The 21,969-nt window shown below is 44.4% G+C and overlaps 1 protein-coding gene across 1 annotated transcript in view; it reads left to right on the forward strand.

The window, feature by feature from the left end:
• The first annotated feature begins 1,855 nt into the window (after positions 1–1,855).
• grm8a (glutamate receptor, metabotropic 8a) overlaps positions 1,856–21,969 on the forward strand; it is a 102,809-nt gene continuing 82,695 nt past the window's right edge. Inside the window, exons 1-2 of the mRNA XM_088406264.1 lie at positions 1,856–2,208; positions 6,937–7,682. Of these exons, the coding sequence (XP_088262390.1) occupies positions 7,146–7,682 (537 nt within the window). The 5' untranslated portion in view covers positions 1,856–2,208; positions 6,937–7,145. The remainder of the gene's footprint in view (positions 2,209–6,936; positions 7,683–21,969) is intronic.

A 21,969-nucleotide genomic window follows, 5' to 3' on the forward strand; every position in this document is an offset into this window, starting at 1 on the left:
CGTTGCAAAATGAACTACAACTGAAGAAGACAAAGAACGTAAATGTTAAAATTAATATAATTGCTCTTCGTCAGCAATTTTCGGTGTTCTGTCTAATCCCGTCCGTGCGGAAACATTTACATATGTAAATACAAATTATTGTTTCTTCTTAATACAATGGGGACAAATTAAATCTAGCTTGTCGAGTTAATATTCACATTTTTTATTAATCTGTGCATCGTTGCAAAATGAACTACGACCGAAGAAGGCAAAGAACGTTAATGTTATAATTTATGTAATTGGCTTTCGTCAGCAACTTGAAATGTCCAACAGAAATGTCCCTTTTGGGTTTAACCCTGTGACACAAACTTGATGGATGGGATGTCGAGGAATCCTCAAAACTGTCAGTTTCAATTATAGAAAGCCTTATAAGGTCATTTTATTCTGAAAGAAAAGCCTATATATATATATATATATATATATATATATATATATATATATATATATATATATATATATATATGATCGTTTTTGTGCAAAAAAAAAAAAAATACATGGTCGAAAAAAAACCCTCACTCAATACATTACTATATCCCCCCCCGAAAAAAAGCCTTTCTATACATGGTCTTTTGGAATAATCTACTTTCATTGAAGTTGTATAAAACATTTAAATGGAAATCTGGAGCTATAAGAAGCTTCCTGGAGTTTGCAGTCACGTATTTGCCATTACAACGTATTTTAAGCACATTGACGGTTGCGGTTTCGAAGTCTAATAATGTTCGTTTACAGGTACATTAGCAAGTGCAGTGTTCCACTATGTCCACAAGAGGGCAGACCGATCCATTAAAACTACATACCTTACCCAATCAGAAGGCAATCAGCATCCTCGATGCATCCTACGGGTACAAAAAATAATCGCGGCAAAACTGACCGCAGTGGGCGAGCGGTCTAAACCTTTGCTTTCGGTGCGGGGGGTTCCGGTCGATACTCGCACCCTCCTCTAAGGTCATTCAACAAATGATCCCAAAATATTTATAAAAGTGACAATAAAAGGGATTCGAACGCCCGTTGCAATATTCTTGTTCCAAATCATTAACCACTCGACCAAATCAATCTGGCCTAAATATCCACATATTTACAAAAAAAAAGGATGCGAACTGGAGACGTCGAATCAACAGTCCAAAATCATTAACCACTCGACCAAATCAGTCAGAAAACCCAATGCATCAAGACTAACGTTAACCCATTATGTATAAATGTTTCATCTGTCGACTCAAAATGGAGGACCGTTGGATTAGAAAATAATCACTTAAAACAAATAATGGCTGCATACGTACGTTTCATAATTTTACGACTGTATTTAGGATTACAAACATGAGTGGTTGCAGTAACGCCAGTCGCCACAAGACGGCGGTGTTGCTCTATGTCGCCGCCCACAAGGGCCCAGCCATCTAATCGGACATGTTGCACTCCACCCCCGCCCGATCTAAACACAAACAAACCCCCGTGGGGCCCCTCCAATCGCGTTCCCCGCGACTGATCAAATTGTTATTAGGGCACAGATGGGATGCGCTTCATTTCTTTTAATTTCACCCCAGCACCGGGATCCATGAAGCTTCAGTGTTGCCTTGGCGGGTGGTGAAATAGCTAATCAATGGGCGTGGCCGAAAAATGAACGCAAGTAGAGGTAATCGATTGGGCGTCTCTGACGTCGTATTGTCGCGCCCGAATGAATTCTCCACTTTACTGCTTAAGCAATCAGTCCGGATCGATATCGCTTTCCACTCAACTTGATTGACATCCATGCGCCGCAATTAGGAGACGAGCTCTGACACTCGGTGAGCAATGCAGGTGTTTTGTCTCATTTTTTGACGTGTCGTGACGTCAGTGACTTTCTCTCTCGTCCCGCTCCCTCTACCTTCTCGTGCACGCGCGAGCTGATTCGGGCAGCATCCAGCTGCGCCTTCCCCACCGGCTGACGCGCCGGCGTTTGCCTCTACAGTCACCTGTAAACAAGTCACGAGCACTTTTATCAACATTTTTGCAAACTTTCAGCCTTTTTTTTTGGCGTCATTTTTTCGCCTTTAAAAAATTGTGGACAAGGATTTCTTATCACCAGTCAAAGGAGGACTAATTTGTTTGCCTTGGTAAAGGAACGAACCGGAAGAAGACTGCAAGTCCACTCGGAAGACAGAAACCCCTTATTTTCCACTCTCTCGGGACTTTAAGGTATTTTGCATTTATTTTTACACCTTCGCATTCCTTTGCGTTGCGCGAGCCCAGCGTCAAGCGATCCCCTCAAAAGGAGATTGCGGTGGTGTTTCCTCAGCTTTCACAGTGGATGGCACTGTCTCATTTAATCATGCTGCCTCTATGCTTCTGCCTACAAAGTGGGCGAACACCCGAACGTGTGTGTGTAAGCATGCATGCATGTACGCATGTGTTATGTATGTATGTATGTATGTATGTATGTATGTATGTATGTATGTATGTATGTATTAATGCATGCATATATATATATATATATATATATATATATATATATATATATATATATATATATATATATATATAAGGTCCCCTGACTTTTTTTTTTTTATCAAACAATAGCTATACAAGTGGTTGCTGTCGTCTTAAAATAAGAAAAGGGTTCGTCAAAAGCGTCTAAAATCCGAATACAGCTCAAATTGACGAGGAAGCAATTGCTGAAGAAAAATACGGGCCCAATTCCAATCTTCTCTCTTTGATTTGCGTTATTCGCTCGAGTTTTGATGCAATTCCACCATGGCGAATTTGAAGGATTATTTGGGGAAATTTGGGGCAGAATCTCGTCAGATCATCCAAGAAGGGGTCCTGCGAGAAGCAGACAATAATTAAAGAATGAAAATCAACGAGTGTGACGCCAAGACACACATCAACAGGTACAAGTCGTTGGAACGTCACGTCGACTTCTTGCTCGGTAAAGTGCTTAACATCCTCGCTGAGTGTTTTCAGTGAACAAGTGAGTCACGTCAATGCAATCGCTGTCAAGCAGGGGTGTCCTAATCCGGTCCTCAAGAGCCGCCAACCTGCATGTTTTCCGGGTTCAGAATGATCAGGTCTCCAGCAAGTTCAGCAGAAGCCCGATGATGACCCCGACCATTTGAATGAGTCTGATCTCCATAATCAAAAGAAAAAAAAAAAAAAGCAATGCTGAAATCGCCACACTAGTGTTCACATTAGCATTAGCATCTATCTCCAAGGTGATACTGCTCAGCACAGGTAAAATATTTCGAGCGCTCGGGCAGGGGTTGCCATTACCAGACGTTCGGTTTTGGAGGACTGTCACGAGCGGAGGCCTGCCTGCACAAGAGTGATGGAACGATGATGGAGAAGAGGAGGCGCGGCGGGGAGGATGGCGCAAATAAGACGAGGGAGGAGGCGGGCGGATTGGGGGGGCTGCGGTGGGCGTCTGGATGTGTTGAAGGACAGGTGTCAAATCTACATCCAAAAAAGAAATTGGAATTGACCATTTTAGAATTCAAGGGGGATGGTTTGGGGGCTTTGTTTTAGGCTGTTTGTAAAAACTAGCCAGTCAAACAACTCCGAAGTCACTTTGGAAATTTGAAGCCAATCAACAAAACCAATCTCACCCACATCTGTGGTAAACCTTTTCCAGTTATAGAATACAAAAATGTCCAAAAAGGGAAGTATTTTTTCACAAATGAGTCAAGAAAAGATGGCTTAGTTCTTTGGATTTTTCCAAAGTTATGCATGAAATTCAATCAAAATCATTGATAAAGTTAAGGATTTTTCATATTAAAAACGAAAATACGAAATATCTTCTGATTTTTGATGATAAAGTCCTATTTGGACCCAGGCCAATATAGAATGGGACCGCATAAGGAAATGACAAATTTTGCCTTTTTTTGTTTTGTTTTCCTTTTTGTCAGTTTGACAGTGAGAAACAATGTGTTGAAAACCCGAGTCAAAATCTGGCTTTGTTTTTATCTTTACGTATTTTTGAACTCGGTAGCTCAGAGAAACCCCGTTTTCAGAAAAACACAGACATTTTGCTGCGTGATATTCCGGGCGAATTTCTTCGAAAGTCGTGCGAACTTGCCTTTTTGTTTTTTTCTCTGTTTTTCATGCATTTCTCACTCCCCTGTCAAATTTGCATTTTCTCCAATTGGTTCCCTCTTATTGCCGTTAACATTGACGCTAACGAAGGATCTAACTCTACGCACAATAGGGTTCCCTAAGTAGCGTGACTTTTCGATCCCCGACTCTATGATGAAACGTGCCGAGAAACCCGGCGTCAGATGATCAAGCGGTTGGCCCGCTGAGGGGAACAAAACGCATTCAATAAACAAGATTGCACGGGGCAAAATTGCAGCGCGCTAGCAGATCCGGCCAACCTACATAAAGCCGGCTTCTTCATCATCATGGCCGGCCGCTTGCCTCGCGTATGTACTGGAGTGGCTTTGACCTAATTCCATTTCCAAGCGAGGAAAAGATGAATTAATTGGGACTCAATTGAATTAGAGCTGGATCCACAAAGACAGAGCGAGAGAGCGAGAGAGCGAGAGAGCGAGAGAGCGAGGGATCCATGCCGCCACTGGAGTCTTAAACCTATTAGGGGCCCTCAAGAGGAAAGTGGCCGCAGTCCCTTTTTGTCCAGATGGAAGTAGCCTCCCACGTTGGATCGGCAGAAGATGTGATAGGTAGGAGCTCGGGCTGCAAATTTTAACCGCGATATTGGCTGCCACGATTAATGAAGCCGATCCTCTGATATTAACATTTAAAGAGCCGGCTATACATGTCACATCAAGCACTTTGTCATCTTACCACCAGGGGGCAATGTTTCCCACATGTTTGCATGACAAAAGCCTCTGCTTTTCTCACCCTAAAAAAATTACCAGTGCGAAAATGGCATTGAGTTTCTCACCTGATTCCTAATAGTGCTCGACGCAAAATTGGAATACATTCTGTTTGAAATGGCCAAAAATGACATTTTGACAGCTCGTTGATTCAAATTTGCTTCAAAAGTAAATAATGTGCTTGATTCTTTGTTGGCTTCATTTTTTTTCATTGGTTTGCACTCAGCAGGTAAGATAACTGTGTTGCCCTGTGTGTTTTGCCATCGTTCTTTTAATTATTTCCTTTATTATCATTTGTAAATATCAAACTTTGTTTGAATACTGCTTGTTTAAAAAAGGGCAAGAAATAGACATGTCTGACCAAACGTGATGAATAATCGTGATTTCAATATTGACCAAAATAATGTCGATTATTATTTTGGCCGTAATGGTGCAGCTACGGCGAATAGGCCAGTTTGTTGTAGTACCCGCACTCCAAGCCAGGTGGTGGTAGTGCCCCCACTATGTCAGAAGACAGACAGGAGTTGTGATGTCATTTTCAGACGACGACATGTGGCAGTAGAAAACAAAATGGGTGCTAATAACTTTGCTGATAAATTTTTGCATCTCCAGTTCTGTACAAACATTTCGGGGCATTGTCCCTCTTGCGCGAAGGTGTCCATTATCGAACCTTTGACGCAATCTGATTGGTACAGCTTTTCTCCCTGTCCATTCGCACAAACGTGACTCGAATATGAGAAAATAGCACATCTGTTCAATTATTTCTGACTCCCAGACTAGTGTTGCACTTCTAATTAAGCGAGAGAAAGCGGCTAATTAGCTTAGCATTGGCAGCGCGCGGGGCTTGGAGGGGCAATCCGACACTCATTTATCATTCACTCACTTTCTGTGGGCAGCAAATGCAAAACGGGCGCTTTCTTTGACTCGAAAAACTCTCTTTCACCCGCCGGTTTGTGCCGCAGCCACAAAGCCAATTAGCTAGCTAATTGAATGACTTCTAGGACGCCCGCAAAAGGCGAGCATCTCGCTCCTGAGCTAAAGGCGCCATTTCTAATAAAGACAGGTGGAATATGAGGCAATGATGGCATAAGAAAGCAATTGGCCTTTGGCAGTATTTATTTCAAGATTAGCTAAAAGCTTATGTGAAGATGTACATTAGCGACGACCCCTCGCATGAAAGTCAATCCCTCAAAGCCGTCGCTAGAACCGTGGAAAGCAATATAGTTGGGGGGACGCTAGTCAATTTTCCCAGCTGTTGGAGGTCAGTGAAACTAGTCAATTAAACACTTCAAACTTCAGGGGTGTCTGTGCAACACATAAAAAAAGTGACTGTGGGGAAAAAAAAAGAAAAAAAAAAAAGAGAGAATAACTCCCGCGGGCCCGCAGCTCATGAAAGCATATTAGCACTCGTGTCATGTAGGAGCCAGCCGCTTTGTCACAAGCAATTTTCAGCGCCAGCCGCAACGCGGCCACATATTAGGACTTTCTCGCTCCAACCTTTCCGGCAAACACGCCGCCGCATTCAATCCATGCGTTTGATTGAACAGGTGCAAGACCATCTGTCGTAATCCTCAACCTCGCCAGTGCGCGTCTGGAAGCTAATCGGACTTTTTGCCGCTTTTTTGATTATGAAACGGCGGAGCCCCTTTTGGAAAGAGGCCATTTTGCCCCGCGGCTTCGTGTCTTTGTGTGTTCCCATGAACCCCGCTCAGGCCTCGGAGCGCTTTGCACGCGCGTGGTTGCGGTGGATCGCCGGTCACGTGACCCCAAAGCCGCATATTCATTCCATGGGGTGCTCCGTCCGTCATAGGGCAGCTCGATATGACAAAAATCCAAATTTTCCAGAATCGAATGAAAACTAAAGAAAATAGAGACCCTCCATGTTTTTTTTTTTTTGTTTTTAAGGATGGGTCAATCACTTATGGTAATTCGCTTTAGGCATCAGGGCTCCGTCCCCATCCCACTGTAATGTTGAGATGCTGCCTCCGTGAAAAGTTTTACACCTGGAAGTGAAGTTTCAACGCCTTGGGCAAGTAGGTTGTTTCCCAGCTGTCCGAGCAGCGATGTTCAAACTCTCTTCATCCGTGTCTCTCGCCAGACTCGACTGAACATGTGAGCAGTGGACGGACTCCCTCAAGAGCTTACCGAAAACAAATTGAAGCGGCGCCCCCGCTAGGTGCGTCTCATTCGGAATATGCCTCAGCACTCATGGGGCTCAGCTAGCGTCAGCCCTCGGCCCCTCCCCCCCTCCCTCGTCAAGCAGTAGAAGCCCCCCTTACTTTTGGAGTACTTAACCCTTTGGAGATCATGGAGCCCCAGTGGAACCCCGGGCAGCGGTCCAAGCCTGTGGTCTTTGTCCTGCTGGCCGCCTGGTCCGCTTGGCTCCTCCCATCGGCCTGGCCGCAGCGGCTCCCCATCGACCCCCAGGCGGCGCCCGAGTACGCCCACTCCATCCGGCTGGACGGCGACATCATTCTGGGCGGCTTGTTCCCGGTGCACTCGCGGGGCGACCGCGGCACGCCTTGCGGCGACCTTAAGAAGGAGAAGGGCATCCACCGGCTGGAGGCCATGATGTTCGCCATCGATCTGATCAACAAGGACCCCGAGCTGCTGCCCAACATCACACTGGGGGCGCGGATCTTGGATACCTGCTCCAGGGACACGTACGCTCTGGAGCAGTCTCTGACCTTTGTGCAGGCCCTGATTGAGCGCGACGGCTCGGACGTGCGCTGCGCCAACGGCGACCCGCCCATCTTCACCAAGCCCGATAAAATTGTGGGCGTGATCGGGGCGGCGGCCAGCTCCGTCTCCATCATGGTGGCCAACATCCTGCGCCTCTTTAAGGTAGGACCGCATTGTCCTCTTTCCTTTGGTCGAATGGCGGGTCCGACGGGGAATCTCAGATTGATTGACAGCGGTCTCATCTTGAAGTAGACTTGGCGATTTAGTTTCCATCTGTGTCGTGGTGCAAAACCCCCTTTTGCAAAACGATGATGTTGGAAAATGGAAGCAAGGCGTCCAGTGCTTGATTTTTTTTTTTTTTTTAGGCTGTGTTTGAAATAGGCTTGCTAATTACTTCTCTTCAATGTGGGCTCCTCTCTTTTCATGTGTTTTCGCTTGCTCGTTTGTTTGTTTACTCATCTTTGCTAGCTTGCGGGCTTGCTTTTTGAATGGAGGTGCGTCTGAAAAATTCCAGGACCAGAGTCTAAAGCGATTCTTTTTTTTCCAAATCCGATCTGCGAGTTAACCGAGCTAGTTCACTCTACGCAACCTTCTCTGCCACTTGATGTTCTTCTTGACAGGAAGCGTCAGTGCCAGTGACTTTCTCAAACACTGCAGGATCTCTTAGTTGATCTTTAGTGCTTCTGGTTCGAAATATTTTTGGCCACGCAGTCCTGGAACCTTTCTGACGCACCTTTCCATTGTGTTCTGCTGTGATATTGTCCTGAGATGTGAATCCAACCAACCAATCTAAATCCAACCCAAGGTAGGTTTGAATGCTTGAAGTGAGATGTTCATCCATCTCTGTGCGTTAGCTCATCTACCGCAAACAAAAACGGCAGGCAAAAATTCTCTGAATTGCGGCTAAAATGTGTCAACGACCTCTTCACGATTTGCGAGATCGCGCGCCGATCTAATTGAACGTGTGTTTGTTTTTGTTTGCCGGAGAGCTTTTTGAAGGCCACCCCTGCATCACGAGGACATGGGTGTCAATTACGGAGGTTAAGCGAGAGCTGGCCGAGTAAGTGCCATGCGGATGAGGTTTGAGCAAAAACGTCGTTAGGTTTTCGCACCCGTGAGTTCATGTCGTCCGCGCCATTTGTTCTTCTACATATTATCACACTTGCTAAGGACCGGCAGGCTTTTTGTTGGCGCCAAGATTTACATATTTAAACACGAGTCAGTTTTAAGCCAGGATCTGTCACAATAAGCCAACGGAGACAACTCTCCGCCGCCCGGCGCTCATTTGCCTAATACGATTTGCAAGCTTGTTTGCGAGCATATGTACATGTGTGCGTGCGCATTGTATGATGAGCATCTGGGTGCGTCCGCCGTGCAGCAGCGTTTGCGTGGGAGTCCCGAGTCTTTCGGCGCTGATATCAAACGCAAGGCCTATGGCGCTCTCCGTCATACGCACAGAGATTCCGTGGCTCTCTGAATAAACGGCGCTCTGAAAATGCGTATATATGGAACATGGCGTGCTGCAGTCAAACATATGTCGTTGATTTTTACAATGAGCTAATCTGACGGCGCCAGTCACAGCTTGACGCCCACTCCTCTCGCGAGCCGAGAGTCGGAGACAAAAGTGATTCAAACAACAGATTGGTGTCCAAATCCTTTAGCAAATAACACACTCGCAATATCTTGAAGTCAGAGCGCAGGAAATAACGGCGTCTCGGAAGTGCGAGTGATGGCGGTAGCCGAACAGCTTGAAAACACCAGCAAATGTCTTTTTAAGCGGCGGGAAGCGCTTCTGATAGCGTCTGTCTTTGGTATCAGCATCTGCGTGCGTTCCAAAGTCTATTTGTCTCAAGAAGGTGATGTGATTTATTTTTTAAGAACCCCCTAATGTTGTCGCTTTGCTCAAACGTGGATTAACTTCCAACAATCAGTGTCCGCTGAGGGCGCTATCGCCGATGGTTTCTTTTTTTAGGGTTTCCCCCTGTGAAGATTATCCTTATCGGCGAGCGCGCGGCGGTAAGCCTGCAGTGGAAAGTCAGTGATGATGGCGCAAGACATATTAAGATGAAACTTAATAGTAATCCTCACGGGCAAAGCAGTGGCTTGTTTGATGTCAAAAGTCGTGACTTTTGGAAACGATTCGCCTAAGCACTAAAACACGTCGACTGGGACGTTTTTGTTGCCAGAGCGCATCGAGAGCCAAGGATTAAGAGGCATATATATATATATATATATATATATATATATATATATGTATATGTGTGTGTGTGTGTGTGTGTGAGAAAGCGAATGAACATTCAGTGGGATTTCCCACTTTAAAATTTTGTAGCTAATGTATATGCTTTGATATAATGGCCGCTCACGCTTCATTCAGTTTACACGCGTGTACTGTGGCGCCTTGCCATAAGGGTAAATCAACTCGGTTGTGTTGTTTGAATCGAGTCGTTCCATAATAAGTTGTACAGTGCATACTCTGCGGTTGTTGTGCAATACTTTGAGGTAACCACTTTAAAATAAAATGCAGGAATTAAGTAGTATAGTATGGTATGCAAAGTCATTTTTAAAAATTTCATTTGACGTTTCCCACCAATGCGTTCCACCAATTTTAGTGCAAAACACCAAGCTGCTGGCATTACCCCCAAACAGCCTTCATAAAATGAACTCCCTTCGTGCAAGCATATTGCGCACCTTCAGCGTAGTTCCGCGGCCTTCTTTTGTGTCTCAGTGTTTGTTTATCAGCCGTTCTAAGGCGGAGGTCGGTTACATGTGGGAAGACTTTCCCACGGCCTTCCCCGCCGCGGTGCGCCGCATCTCATCTAGGCGGGGCGATATTTCCCAAAGTCGGCCTTCTGCTCACCTCGCCGTCTGTCGAGGGAATTGAGCGCCGCCGCTCTCCAAGGAATTCATGTGACCGTATCCCAGCCACGTGACTGCCGCATCTGTCTTTAGATTTGTAGGGAAGAACTTGGAGTGTTTTGAGTGTCCTGGAATTTTTGCCTCTGATTATAAGAGGATGTGTTCACATTTGTAGTCACCCCGGCTTCCAAAATATTTTCAGTTGAATTGTAAGATCGGCTTGCTGTTTAGAAGCAATGGATCGTATCATCTGAATTTCATCACGCACATCCACAAGTAGGAATAAAGTCAACGGCGTAGGTGGGATTATATCCTCAAGATATTTATGTGATGCAAAGTCAGATGCGTCTCGACACTTGTTCGTTCCGCGACGCAAAAAGGTCGGGACCATCTACCGTCGAATGCCTTTCCAACACGATTCCGCCCGGCCACTATTCGAGATGTTAACGTTGGTTACGCCGCGCTTTCGGTCACTCGATAGCGTTAGCACTGACTAAGCGCTCGCGGTAGTAGATAAAAATGTTGGTAGCGGGTGAAAGTTGGCCCCTATTTGCTTGTTAAAATGTCCGAAAAACACGAAGCGCAGCAGTGAACTCAGCAGACCTGTTAGCAGTCCATTACGCACTTGCGCACACACTAAATGAAAGTTTAATCAAGTTCTCTGATGAGAAACAGGAGATCATTACATTTACGCCCAGGCAAAGTGCTGACTGTGCCGCCGTTAATGTGTACAATTACCTGAGCGTGCGCGGCGCCCAGTCAAAGCCACACAGGCTCGTCCTCGCCGCATTTAATTGAATTGTCGTGTTTACGACATAGATAGGACAAGACGCGCTTTAATTGACTTGGCGTAAAACACGAACGACAAACTTAGACGTCCGCCATTCCTGTGGAGGAGAACTTTGGCATGCGATTATTGGACACGCTGTCAATTAGAATGTAGTTATTTCATAAAAACTGCTACATCAAAGCATTTTGTCAGAGTATGAGGAGTGGAATTGGGATTTTGTGTTATTATGAAACCTTTTTATCATTTTTTTTAAACAGCATTCAGGCCATACCGATATGTATTTTTTGCCCGTGGCGCGGGCCGAAAAATTGTGGATGGCGGCCCGCAAATGACCCCCGGGCCTTAGTGTGGACACCGCAGATTTAGCTAACGGGTGCGACATGTGGCGCCACACTGACACTGAACATAGAAAGATTTGCAATGGGAAAACTGAGCTTCTGTTGAATGTAGCACTGACAGGCTGGACCAGGGTTGGGCCCGGTGGCCCTAAAGTCTCATGACGTTTCTACTTTTGGCAACACAACACGCAAGCATGTTCATTTCACCGTCAAGAAAGAACTGTTGTGTGGCTTGGCTGAATTTATTTTTACTTTTTTTTTTTTTTTTTTTAATTTTTATGGAAAAAAATTTGTTCGCTATCCATGTAAACAAAACAACAAAAACTATAGCATCGGTTGGGCTATATCTATATCTTTCTCAAGAATTAACAGTGCACCTTATGGATGCCACATTAGTTGAATAAAGTTTGATCCGTTGGCTGTATTTTTACCCAGTGCGCCCTACACTATATATGGAAATTTCCCCAAATCCAGTATTCCGCTTCATGGAGGCTGCGCCTTATAATCTGGTGCGCCTTGTTGTTAGAAAAATATGCCACATGCATATTTTCCCAAACTAAAGTCTCCTATGCTAATACGTAATAGCATAGCCGGCCAATAAAAGTAGCATCAGTAATTTATAGAGTAAATTAGCTGTTATTGAATCGTAATGCCACTAAATCAAACTGCATCCAATTTTTGGACAGTTTTCAAATGGTATTTTATCAGCAGAATGCGCCATCGCCGAGTGACATTAGCGGAGGATTGTTTGGGAGCACAGGTGACAGAATGAGCGAGCCGGTGAGAAGTTCAACACGACGCTGTGGGGCCACACCGGCGACCCCCCCCTCCCCCTTTCGGTCCAAGCTGTCGCTCAATTGTCGAGTCGGGTTTGATACCTTTTTAAAAGCGCAGATCTAAAATGGATCAAAGGCACACGGCTCATGGATTATTTCTGACTCTGATGCAGACAGGAAGTGCGAGAGAAAAGGGCGAAAGGGGGGGAAAAAGATTATTTCAATGCATTTTTAATATTCTGGATGGGGGAGCAGTACTCGCTAAAGTGTGCCTTCTCTTTCAAGCAACGTTTGCGATGACAAGGATGCATACTTGGGGAAGTTGAAACGGGAACACCCCAAATAGTTCAAAGAATCAAAAACGTACTTTGGCTTTTTATGTTTTTTTTTTTTTGCTTTCTTAAAAAAAAGTAGGCCAGATAAGAAGAGTGGATGGAGCTTTGGGACGGCATCTCATAAGAGGAAGGCTTCTTTCTAAAATAAGCCCGACGATAAAAAAAATATACTATCATTGCTTTCATTTGTTTGAGATTTTTTGAAACGCAACAATCATGGAAGTGCAATGCAGACTGGTGATATGCTATCACTAGTGCTTGCAGAAGTGACTCAACAAGCCGCCTCTGAAAAAATTAGATGGCAATCGCCATTTAAAAGAAAAAGTTCTTTCCCTTCGTGGCATGCATGGAGGGTAAAGAGGTCTTTGTCTTCAAATAGTTTACAAGTGACCCTCTAGCAATCCGAGCTCATCACGAAGAGCCCGGCGCGCAACTCTAGGGACGAGGACGGCCTGTAAGAGGTGTTGTTACATCTCGCCGCCGCGTTGCATTTGATCACACTGACGTGCACGTGTGTGTGTGTGTGTGTGTGTGTGTGTGTGTGTGTGTGTGTGTGTGTGTGGGGAGGGGGCGGTAATAAAAGAGAAAAGGAGGTCAAGTGTTTGGCGTTCCCGCCCAATTGCTCGGCTGCTCCTCTTGCCATCCTTCCTTCTCACCGTCTTCCTCTGTTGATGAATGAAGAAGAACTGGCGCCAAACAACCTCAGCGCGAAATCTATAAGAAAGCTATAAAAGCGTGCCTACGTTGACAGGAAGCATGTCTTAAAATAGAACTTAACTGGATATGGCTCTTCCTGATGACCATGCATCGTTTTCGCACGCCATTCATGTTGGTGTTTTTGAACAACGGTTATCGGCCACGTCGATTTATTGATCGGCCGGCACTCAAACGGGAAGATTATTTATGACGCCACGGAGGACTGGCTCAGGTGTTCGCCTGCAAGATCACTTGTTGCTGCCTGACGAGGAAGTGAGGGCCATGTATGGATCATGACGAGTCAATGTTTTAGTTGTGTTTATCGGTGAGGGTCTTATTTGGAAAAGTTTTCAAATTGGGGTTGTCTACTCATAAATTCCCAGGTAAATGTTAGAGAAGAGAAAAGTCAGGCCCGGAGTGAGTAATCTGCAAGTTCTGGCGACTTCCCGCTGGGCCACCGCCGCCCATTAGTATATTCTAGCCTGTGGTTGTGTTATGGGAAATGAAGCTTTTCAAATTGAAATCTCATCGGATTCGATTGCAATTTTCTCCTTTGGTTTGCCAACGAGCATTTGCGACATGTCAAAATAAAAGAGCACCCTCACCCTCTCTTCTTTTTCCCTCGTTGTGACTTCCCCCCCCACGTTCCCATTATGGCCCCGCGCTAAACAGCCGGCTTGCAACGGCGCGCCCATGTATATTTAATGGCCACGCCCGCCGCACTGGAATCCCGGCCTTGAATAATGCAGCGGCGATGAGTGAGACAAAAGCGAGAGAGGGCACCTCCAGTGCGAGGGCGGGGAAGGGCGTGATGGAGGGATGAGAGAAGATGAGGAGAGCAAAGTTGTGATGAGAGGGAATTGGAGATGTTATCAGCGCAGTCAAACCTCTCACATCGCCTCATCTTTCATATATATATATATATATATATATATATATATATATATGTGTGGACTGGAGGTCATAGATCGGACAAAATAACGGTATGGCGCAGCGTTTTTGCTTCCGTGGTGCAGCATCAATATCCTGCAGGCAAATGTTGATATTTTTGGTCAATATGTACAGATGTAGGGAAATCAGCCGATTAATATGCACATGCCCACGAGCAAAAACAGTTTAGTATGTATATTTACGTGTTAGCTTCAATGTTGCAGAGTCGATAAGTCACTTTTGCCATAATATGCCTTCGGGACTTTCATATTCAAAGGATTATCCAGAGGTTATATATGTTATACTAAAACAAAAGAAATAGCGAACCGCAAACATAACAAAACATGTGACCTCACATATTGCTTTCACAAATATATTTTGAATTTAACAGGACAGAGCGAACATTTTACAGTGACTACAAAATCCTGAAAACGTACAGTTGAAATCAAATGAATGCGAGAGCTATTTTCGAGTGTCCGGCCTCAGCGGAGGATTGCGAGATACTGACTGCTATTCTAGTTTTTATTGTTATTTATTCTTTATGCCTCCACAATCCGGGGGGAGCTGATCCGTATAATGCAGTTTGGCCACAGTGCAGCGTTTTATTAATGCTACATTGTGTTATACGGCCAAGAGTTGTAATACTGCCATACTTGACACTACTGCATTTTACAGTATATGTCTGTATACTATATGCGCCACAGCGTCCTATTGTTGCAGAGTGCAGCACTGGATTGCTTTTGATGGCGCTTGATGGATTGCGTTCGATGAAAACGGGACCAACGTAAGCTTTCGCACACTCCCGGCCCGACTAATTATTTATCAGAAGCGATGGCGCTTAAATGTCAGCAAAGTTTACTTTTGCGCATTATTGCCGCCTGCCAGCCATCAGTCGTCGTGACTCACGCTCATTGCCTCATTTCCTGTTGGCACCTCTGCACTTTTTTTTTCTTTTTTTTAATGTTTGGCTGGGAGAGATGATTAATTTGCGTACCGATGTGACGAAAGACACCTTCAGGCATCTGTATTTTAGTATTTGTTGTTTATATATTTCATTTCCGCCACATCTGCGATAATTAGGCTGACATTTAGAATGGCTTTGATATAGCGAGGATGGGAATTTCCGCTCGAAAAGATTTGCGCTTTGATTTAGCCGAATTATCCTCTTTGATAAAAAAAAAAAATATTGTAGAGAATTGCTGACGGTCCAAGCTTTGGTTGCCTGGCAACCCACTTTGTGACAGTGTTGCCTTGCTTATTTGCTTTGTTTTTGCAGTTTTTGTGTCAAGGCCAGAAAAATAGTCCAAGGCCTATATAAAAATACATTTTCTGTTCAGTTGTTGTTGGGCCTTTCAATCCGGTGTACCTTATAGTTTGAAAAATATGGCATATCTATGTCAGGTTTACCTCTATTTTCCTTAATATTTAACTCAGTCCAGACAAAAAATATATAAATTGTATTTTTTTTTGACAAAAGAAAGAAACAAAAACTCAACACTGCCGCAACTTTGCATCAAATATATTTTGTGCGACCTTCAAATTGCATTCAATGTAAAACTGTCACCGGTAGCCCATCTGTCCCACGCAAAAAACAATTACACATTGAAAAAAAATACATTAAAAAACATAGAGTTGTCAGCCGCTCTTAAAATTGTTCTATTAATCGTCACAGCACTTGAGAGGTTCCCGCTGATCCAATTTTGAGCATTTGCATAATTGTATTACAACTGTACATCATTCTGAGGCAACACTTGATTTGCGTTTATTTTTGAAGCAATATAAAATATCAAGTTTATATGAGTGTTTAATAGCAGTTGTCAGATTGCCATTGCCCGTGAGCCATAATACCTGCACCGTGGCTGCGATCCATTCAGGGAAAAAAAAAAAAACAAGTGGTACGTAAATCTCGGCAGGCGCGTTTCCCTCGCCGTCTCAGCGGGGATTTAACGGCTAAGATGAGACAAGTCCTTCCCCTCCTCTCACTGAGCGCCGTCCAAGTGGAGCTGGACACCTGCCAGACGTTTGCGCCCATCGAAACCACTTTGGTTTACACGCGCGCACTTGCGCACAGATCTGAATCGTGCGCATTTCACTGGCCCAATCGGGGAGACATTTACTTTTAGATTTCGTTCAGCTCTAGGAGTTGACTTTAGTTATCACACGGTAAATTTCATAGCCCGCCTTTGAAGAAAGAAAAGAAGAATCCAAGTGTACTTTTTACAAATCTATGAAACCATTATTTTCCCAGAAATATTACAAAGAGTTTGTAGTTTTTAAGTTCCAAGTGTCAAACGAACTGCGCCCGAAAGAATCGATGGGGAAAAAACCAGTATCACGCCTTTAGAAGCATTTCCAAAATGAGGGAAAAAACGTTTGCAAAGTGTGTGCACAAGGGTTAAAGTGTAAGTGTAGCTGTTTTTCTCACTAAGGTTGAATAAATCCGTATTTTATGATGAGATTGGATGTAATAACTGATTATTGCAGTCGTTTCCCTTTCTTACTGTGACGAAAGAAATTGTCTCGTGTTTTAGTTGCGAACTGTCGGGATTAGACTTGCAATAACATCTCCATTTTTTTTTTTTTCCCCCGCTGGCAAACGGATGAGAGTCGTCTCCCTCAGCCAAGTGTTTCATGTTGACTTCAACTCAGCCAACTTGTGTGACAATTTCCAAACTTTTTTTTTTTAATTCTTAGCGGCTTAGCTAAATGTGTAAAAACAAGCTTTGACACGCATTCAACTTAAGATGTGACGGAAATAAATGCCGCTTTGCGTATTTAAAGGTGCTGCTTCATGTCATCGGGCTTAAGGCTTGAAGTGAAGCGAAAAGACGTTGGGAATGTGCTTGACGTGAGCCGTAACAATAAGAACAAACCCGATTCGGTCGCCTTCATTCTGTCCATTGGAAAAAGCGAATAGGCCCTCCTGACATGCAGTATCGGTCCAACTTTTTACAAGCCGTTATCTCAAAGGCTTGGTAATGGTACCGAAAGGCAATTTTTGCATAGGTCTGAATCCCGAAAGCCCATTAAGTGTACATGCCGAAGCCAAGGGTCGCTTTTAATAGCTGGAAACCACACGCGCCGCGCCAACAACATCACGCCGCTATCGGGAAGTCGGCGGTGAATAATGGCCGCCATTAGAGCCGGCAGCGGAAGCCGGCGAATAAAAATGTCCGTGTCAGCGAGATTGTCTTTGTGTGGGTGGAGCGCACACGACAAAGGGAAAGTTTGCGAGCGCCCGACAAGTCCCATAAGTTTGCTTTACATCTGCCAGCTTGGCCCGACTCACAGCTCTTGTTTTCTTCATTAGAAATTCAAAAGACTCTATTTAGTTGACCAAATAGTCTAATTTTGTCAATAGGTGGTAAATATTGGCGACAAATATATGTTGCACGTACAATACTTTTTTTAAGGGATGTTCAGAATAAGGTTTGTATTTTTTTTTTTTTTTTACCAGTTGGCCATTATGTTACAAATTGTGGACATTCCATTGATTTTTTTTTTTTTTTTTTTTTTTTTAATCATAAAAGAATCAATGGGAAAAAAAACAATAGGGAGATGAAGATGCAAGATTTTGTATACAAAAATAATCATTGTCCAAATTTTGGACCATATATCAACTTATATTTTCCTGAAACAAGTAATTCATTAATTATTTTAAAATGATTTTCGCAAGGTTGTGTTTTTGTTTTCTTGAAAATCTTGAGTACCCCCTGAAGATCCTTCAAGTACCCCCATTTGAGAACCACTGTATTAGAGTATAGATAAGAATTGGATTTTGGGTAGAGGTTAGGCAATCTGTTGCTATGTTTGAGGTTGGGAATTAGGAAAAGCACGGCATTAATGGGATAACCCCAATATGATCGGAAAAAAAATGTGTGTGTGTTTGTGTGTGTGTGTAAGTGCGTATGTGTGCGCGCCTGGGGCCCGGTCAAGAGGCCTGGAGGGAATCTGATTAATTTATCCCTCAATCGGCCATAAACAGGCCGCCTTGAGGAATGGAAAGCGGCCATGAGTGCATTTTTTCCCCCCGAAAGACACGAATGCAAAACAAATGCGCAACGTTGACATGCAGCGCACACATTCCGGGTGTGCGCTTTCCCGGGGGACACACATAGATACAGCACATGGCAAGAAGGCGAAAGGAAAACGCAATGAGAGCAGAAAGTGTGGAGTTGAGCCCTTGTCTGATTTCTGCTGCCGTCGCACCTTTTTGACACGCTTGTGCATATGTTTGCGTGTATTGTGGACAGTGCAATAGAGTTCCTACACTTTGCTGTCATCCGAGCCTCACCTGTATTTTACCTGAGAAGGTTGTTTCATTATAGAATGAATTGTCCTTATATATTTCATTATCTTTTCATGTCGTTTCAAATTCTGGTCCATTAACAGACAAAAAGAGCACAAGATCTGGTTGACCCTAAATTTGATCTTTATATGGGAGCCATTTCACATCCAAAGGGAAATTATTCAAAGAAGACACCAGGGAACTGAAATTTCACCCAGATGGCGACAACATATCAAATTTCAACATGTCACGAGCGTGCCAATCCTCGGCTAAAATACCGCAAGGATGCCGTGGGATTAAATGAGCCCAGAATGGTCAAGATACCGTTAAGATGCGTTCACGCTCATCAAATACAAATATCCACACGTTGCTTTAAATTTTGCGGTTTATTTGCATAGGTTGTGTGAGTGGGCGCGCTGAATTTGTTACTTTTCAGGTTTTTTACAAGTCAGTTTAGCATCACAATGACCCTCCATTCAAAAACGCCACTCTCTTCCATACACCATGAAATGTGTAGTTTGGAATTTATTTTAAAAAAAAAGGCAAGCGTTTTCTATTCCGTCCTCTTATTCCTGCTTGGCGGTAATTATGGCTCTCTAATTGGGACTACAGGGGCCCTGAGAGAAAGTGTGTGTATGTGTGAGTATGAATATGTATGTACAAGGGCTTTTTCAGCAGTTCACGTGAATACAAAGAACAATCCGCATCGGCAGCCACCGCAGTCAAGGTTGGTCGGGAATCAAACAACGGCTCGTTTTTACGCGCGCGCCATAATGGGAGCTTTTATTTGTCATTAAGTCACGTCAATGTAGTTGCGCTTTGTAAGTCGTCGCACGGTGCTTTCCACCGTGACTTTAATACGCGCTACAAGCCGTTTCTGGCCCGTTAGCAATAATTGAACCATCTCTGCACCGCCCGGCGCTATTTATAGTGTGCAGGAAGATGCGGAAAAGGACGAAGGCTCAGCACGTCCTGTTGAAAAATTCAACAGCGGTCCCCGAGTACAGATGGCCTGCGGGAGGCCGAGGACTCGTGGGAAAATGGAGCCGGTCACGTGCTCCGCCCACCGTTCACGCCGGGCTTAGCGCAGGAATATTCCCCCGCAAAGACGCAAAGTTCAAATGGAAAGCCGCCGATCGGGGGTATGTAACAAGTTGATTGAAGTTATTTTGAGCTTTTTAGCATATTTTCGGCCGGTTATACTTTACAAAATCATCTCTCGGGCCGGACATTTGTGGGCGAGAACCCCCCAGCATGCCTGAGGCCCGCCACTAAAACCGTCCGCCGAGAAGGTCTCACGCACGCCGCGCGGCTATGTGAGAAGGTCCCTCCTGGCCCCGGGCTTCTTAATTCTCTCCTCCCGTCATGGCTGACTGGCACCTCCGACACACAAACACCGACTTGTGTCCCGCGCGGATAAAGCGGCTGCCGCTTTACGTTACCTGCGCGCACGCCGCGCAAACGGCCCTCGCGCACGTTTCGACACGCGCGTTAGCCGGCGGCTAAAGAGTCCTATCAGCTCTCAGTGTTTTCATTACGTCTTTATTGTCGCCCCGGAAGTTTTAGAGGGGCGTCGAGATTGAGTTATAAACTTCCATTCCGTCTTTGTTAAAAGCAATCCAAAGTGCTTTTATGAGCGCATGCCCGGAGATGATGTTTGGAGGATTTTTCCCAAGGTGCGAACGCCCCGATTAGCAGCCTTCCTCCATTTTTTTTTTTTTTTTTTTGGTCCGGCTTCTCCGACTATGGCTTTCTGTTCCGATATAACTGTCCCCTTTATCTCAGTCTCACTCATTATCTTCTAAGCCATTATTCTCCCCGTCGGCAGGTCGGCGCCGCCCCTCCCTCTCTGCGCTAAGGCTGTTTTTATCGAGAGGCTGTTGGGCCGTGAACATCACAACATCACCCAAAGCAGATGAGCCTTGAAATCCATTTTGGAAGAACAAGAAATCAAAAAGAAAAGTTTTACTCCCCCCGCCCCGCCGTCCCTCCATCCAGCTCATTTGCTCCTTTTCGTCTACCGCGGCTCCCGCTTCGGCATCTTTCCCTCCCCTTCCCTCTCTGCTCAGCCGTCATATATATTTCTTGTTTTTGGCAAATGAGATCGCCGGCTCCCAGAAGCATACGTTTTTTTTTCCTATCCGTTGCACCCGTGAATGACAGCCGCTTTGTTTTGTGTTCCCTCCGTTTGTCATAGCTAATAAATTCCAAATGGAGGAAGACGGGAGAATGGGATGCGGAGGACATGAGGGAATGATGGGAACTGAAGGGGAGGATGGCAGGGGGGAATTGAAGGGCACGTCAAACTCACATGGGTTTTGCTTTACGGCACTCCTTCTCATTTATTTTTTTTTTACCCCGATTACCATATTATCGTCGACAAAACATCATGCTCTGGTTGAACGTTAACGCTGCGCTTGAACTGTAGAAAGGAAAATTCCAGTTGGATTCACATGATGTCACAACATTGTGATGCTAGCAAACATCTGCTGTCCGCCGGGGTATGACATACGAGGAACGGGTTTTGCTTACGTCGTGTGAAGTGTAGTTGCATATCCGCGACACTAGGTGGTGCGGTGGTTGCTCACAAAAGTCTTTTTAAATTGCTCTCATCAACTTTTTTTTTTTCTAAATCACAATCATTGTTAATGCGATTTAGAAAAAAAATCAGCACAATGCTTTATACCTATTATATATTTACAATATTGGTGCCGTGTCAAGTTTCCAGCTCGTTTTACATTTATTCTTATATATTTTGACTTTTTTTCCTGGATCAAATGGTTATGTTGTGCATATATGTTTCTAGTTTATATACTAACCTGTAATCTGTATAAACACTGTGAAAAGTGAGTTAATGTTGATTTAAATGGCTCTTTATTTGTTGATGTTAAACAGGACACCATTTTTGGTATGATTGTACCATTTTTTATAGCTAAAGTTGAAAGTGTCTTCAAAGTGTCTCAAAACAAAATGATTAGTCAACAGTGGTATTGTAGCCTATATGTTAGTGCATGTTTTCAGCCCCGTTTTAGCTAGCATGTCACAGAACTCGGCCATTAATGACATTAATGCACATAGCAAACTGCCGAAATGTACAAAAGCACTTAATCGAGCAGAAGTGCAATCGCGTCCGTGAAGCTTTTACTGCACATTTCGTTGGATGTACTTGTTGCTCTCGTTTCAAAGCGCGGACGTTTCCGAAAAGCGCAGCTTCTCTCACTCCGCAGAAACCCGAAATACTCACAGAAGCATACGATGACTCTCACACTTTCACGCGTCATCTGGTAGAGCGGTGCCTGCCAGCATGCGTCTCAAAGTGTTAATTAGCCTACCAAGCTAGCACATCAACTAATAAGCAAATGAAATAAAAGGAGCTGATAAAGTTTTCCCTCGCTTAAAACAATTATTACAGCCTGCTCCTCCCCTATCTTGTTACGCAT

Source organism: Hippichthys cyanospilos, chromosome 22, assembly GCF_059441005.1.
Source record: "Hippichthys cyanospilos isolate Australia breed blue-spotted pipefish chromosome 22, RoL_Hcya_1.0, whole genome shotgun sequence".
NCBI lineage: Eukaryota > Metazoa > Chordata > Actinopteri > Syngnathiformes > Syngnathidae > Hippichthys > Hippichthys cyanospilos.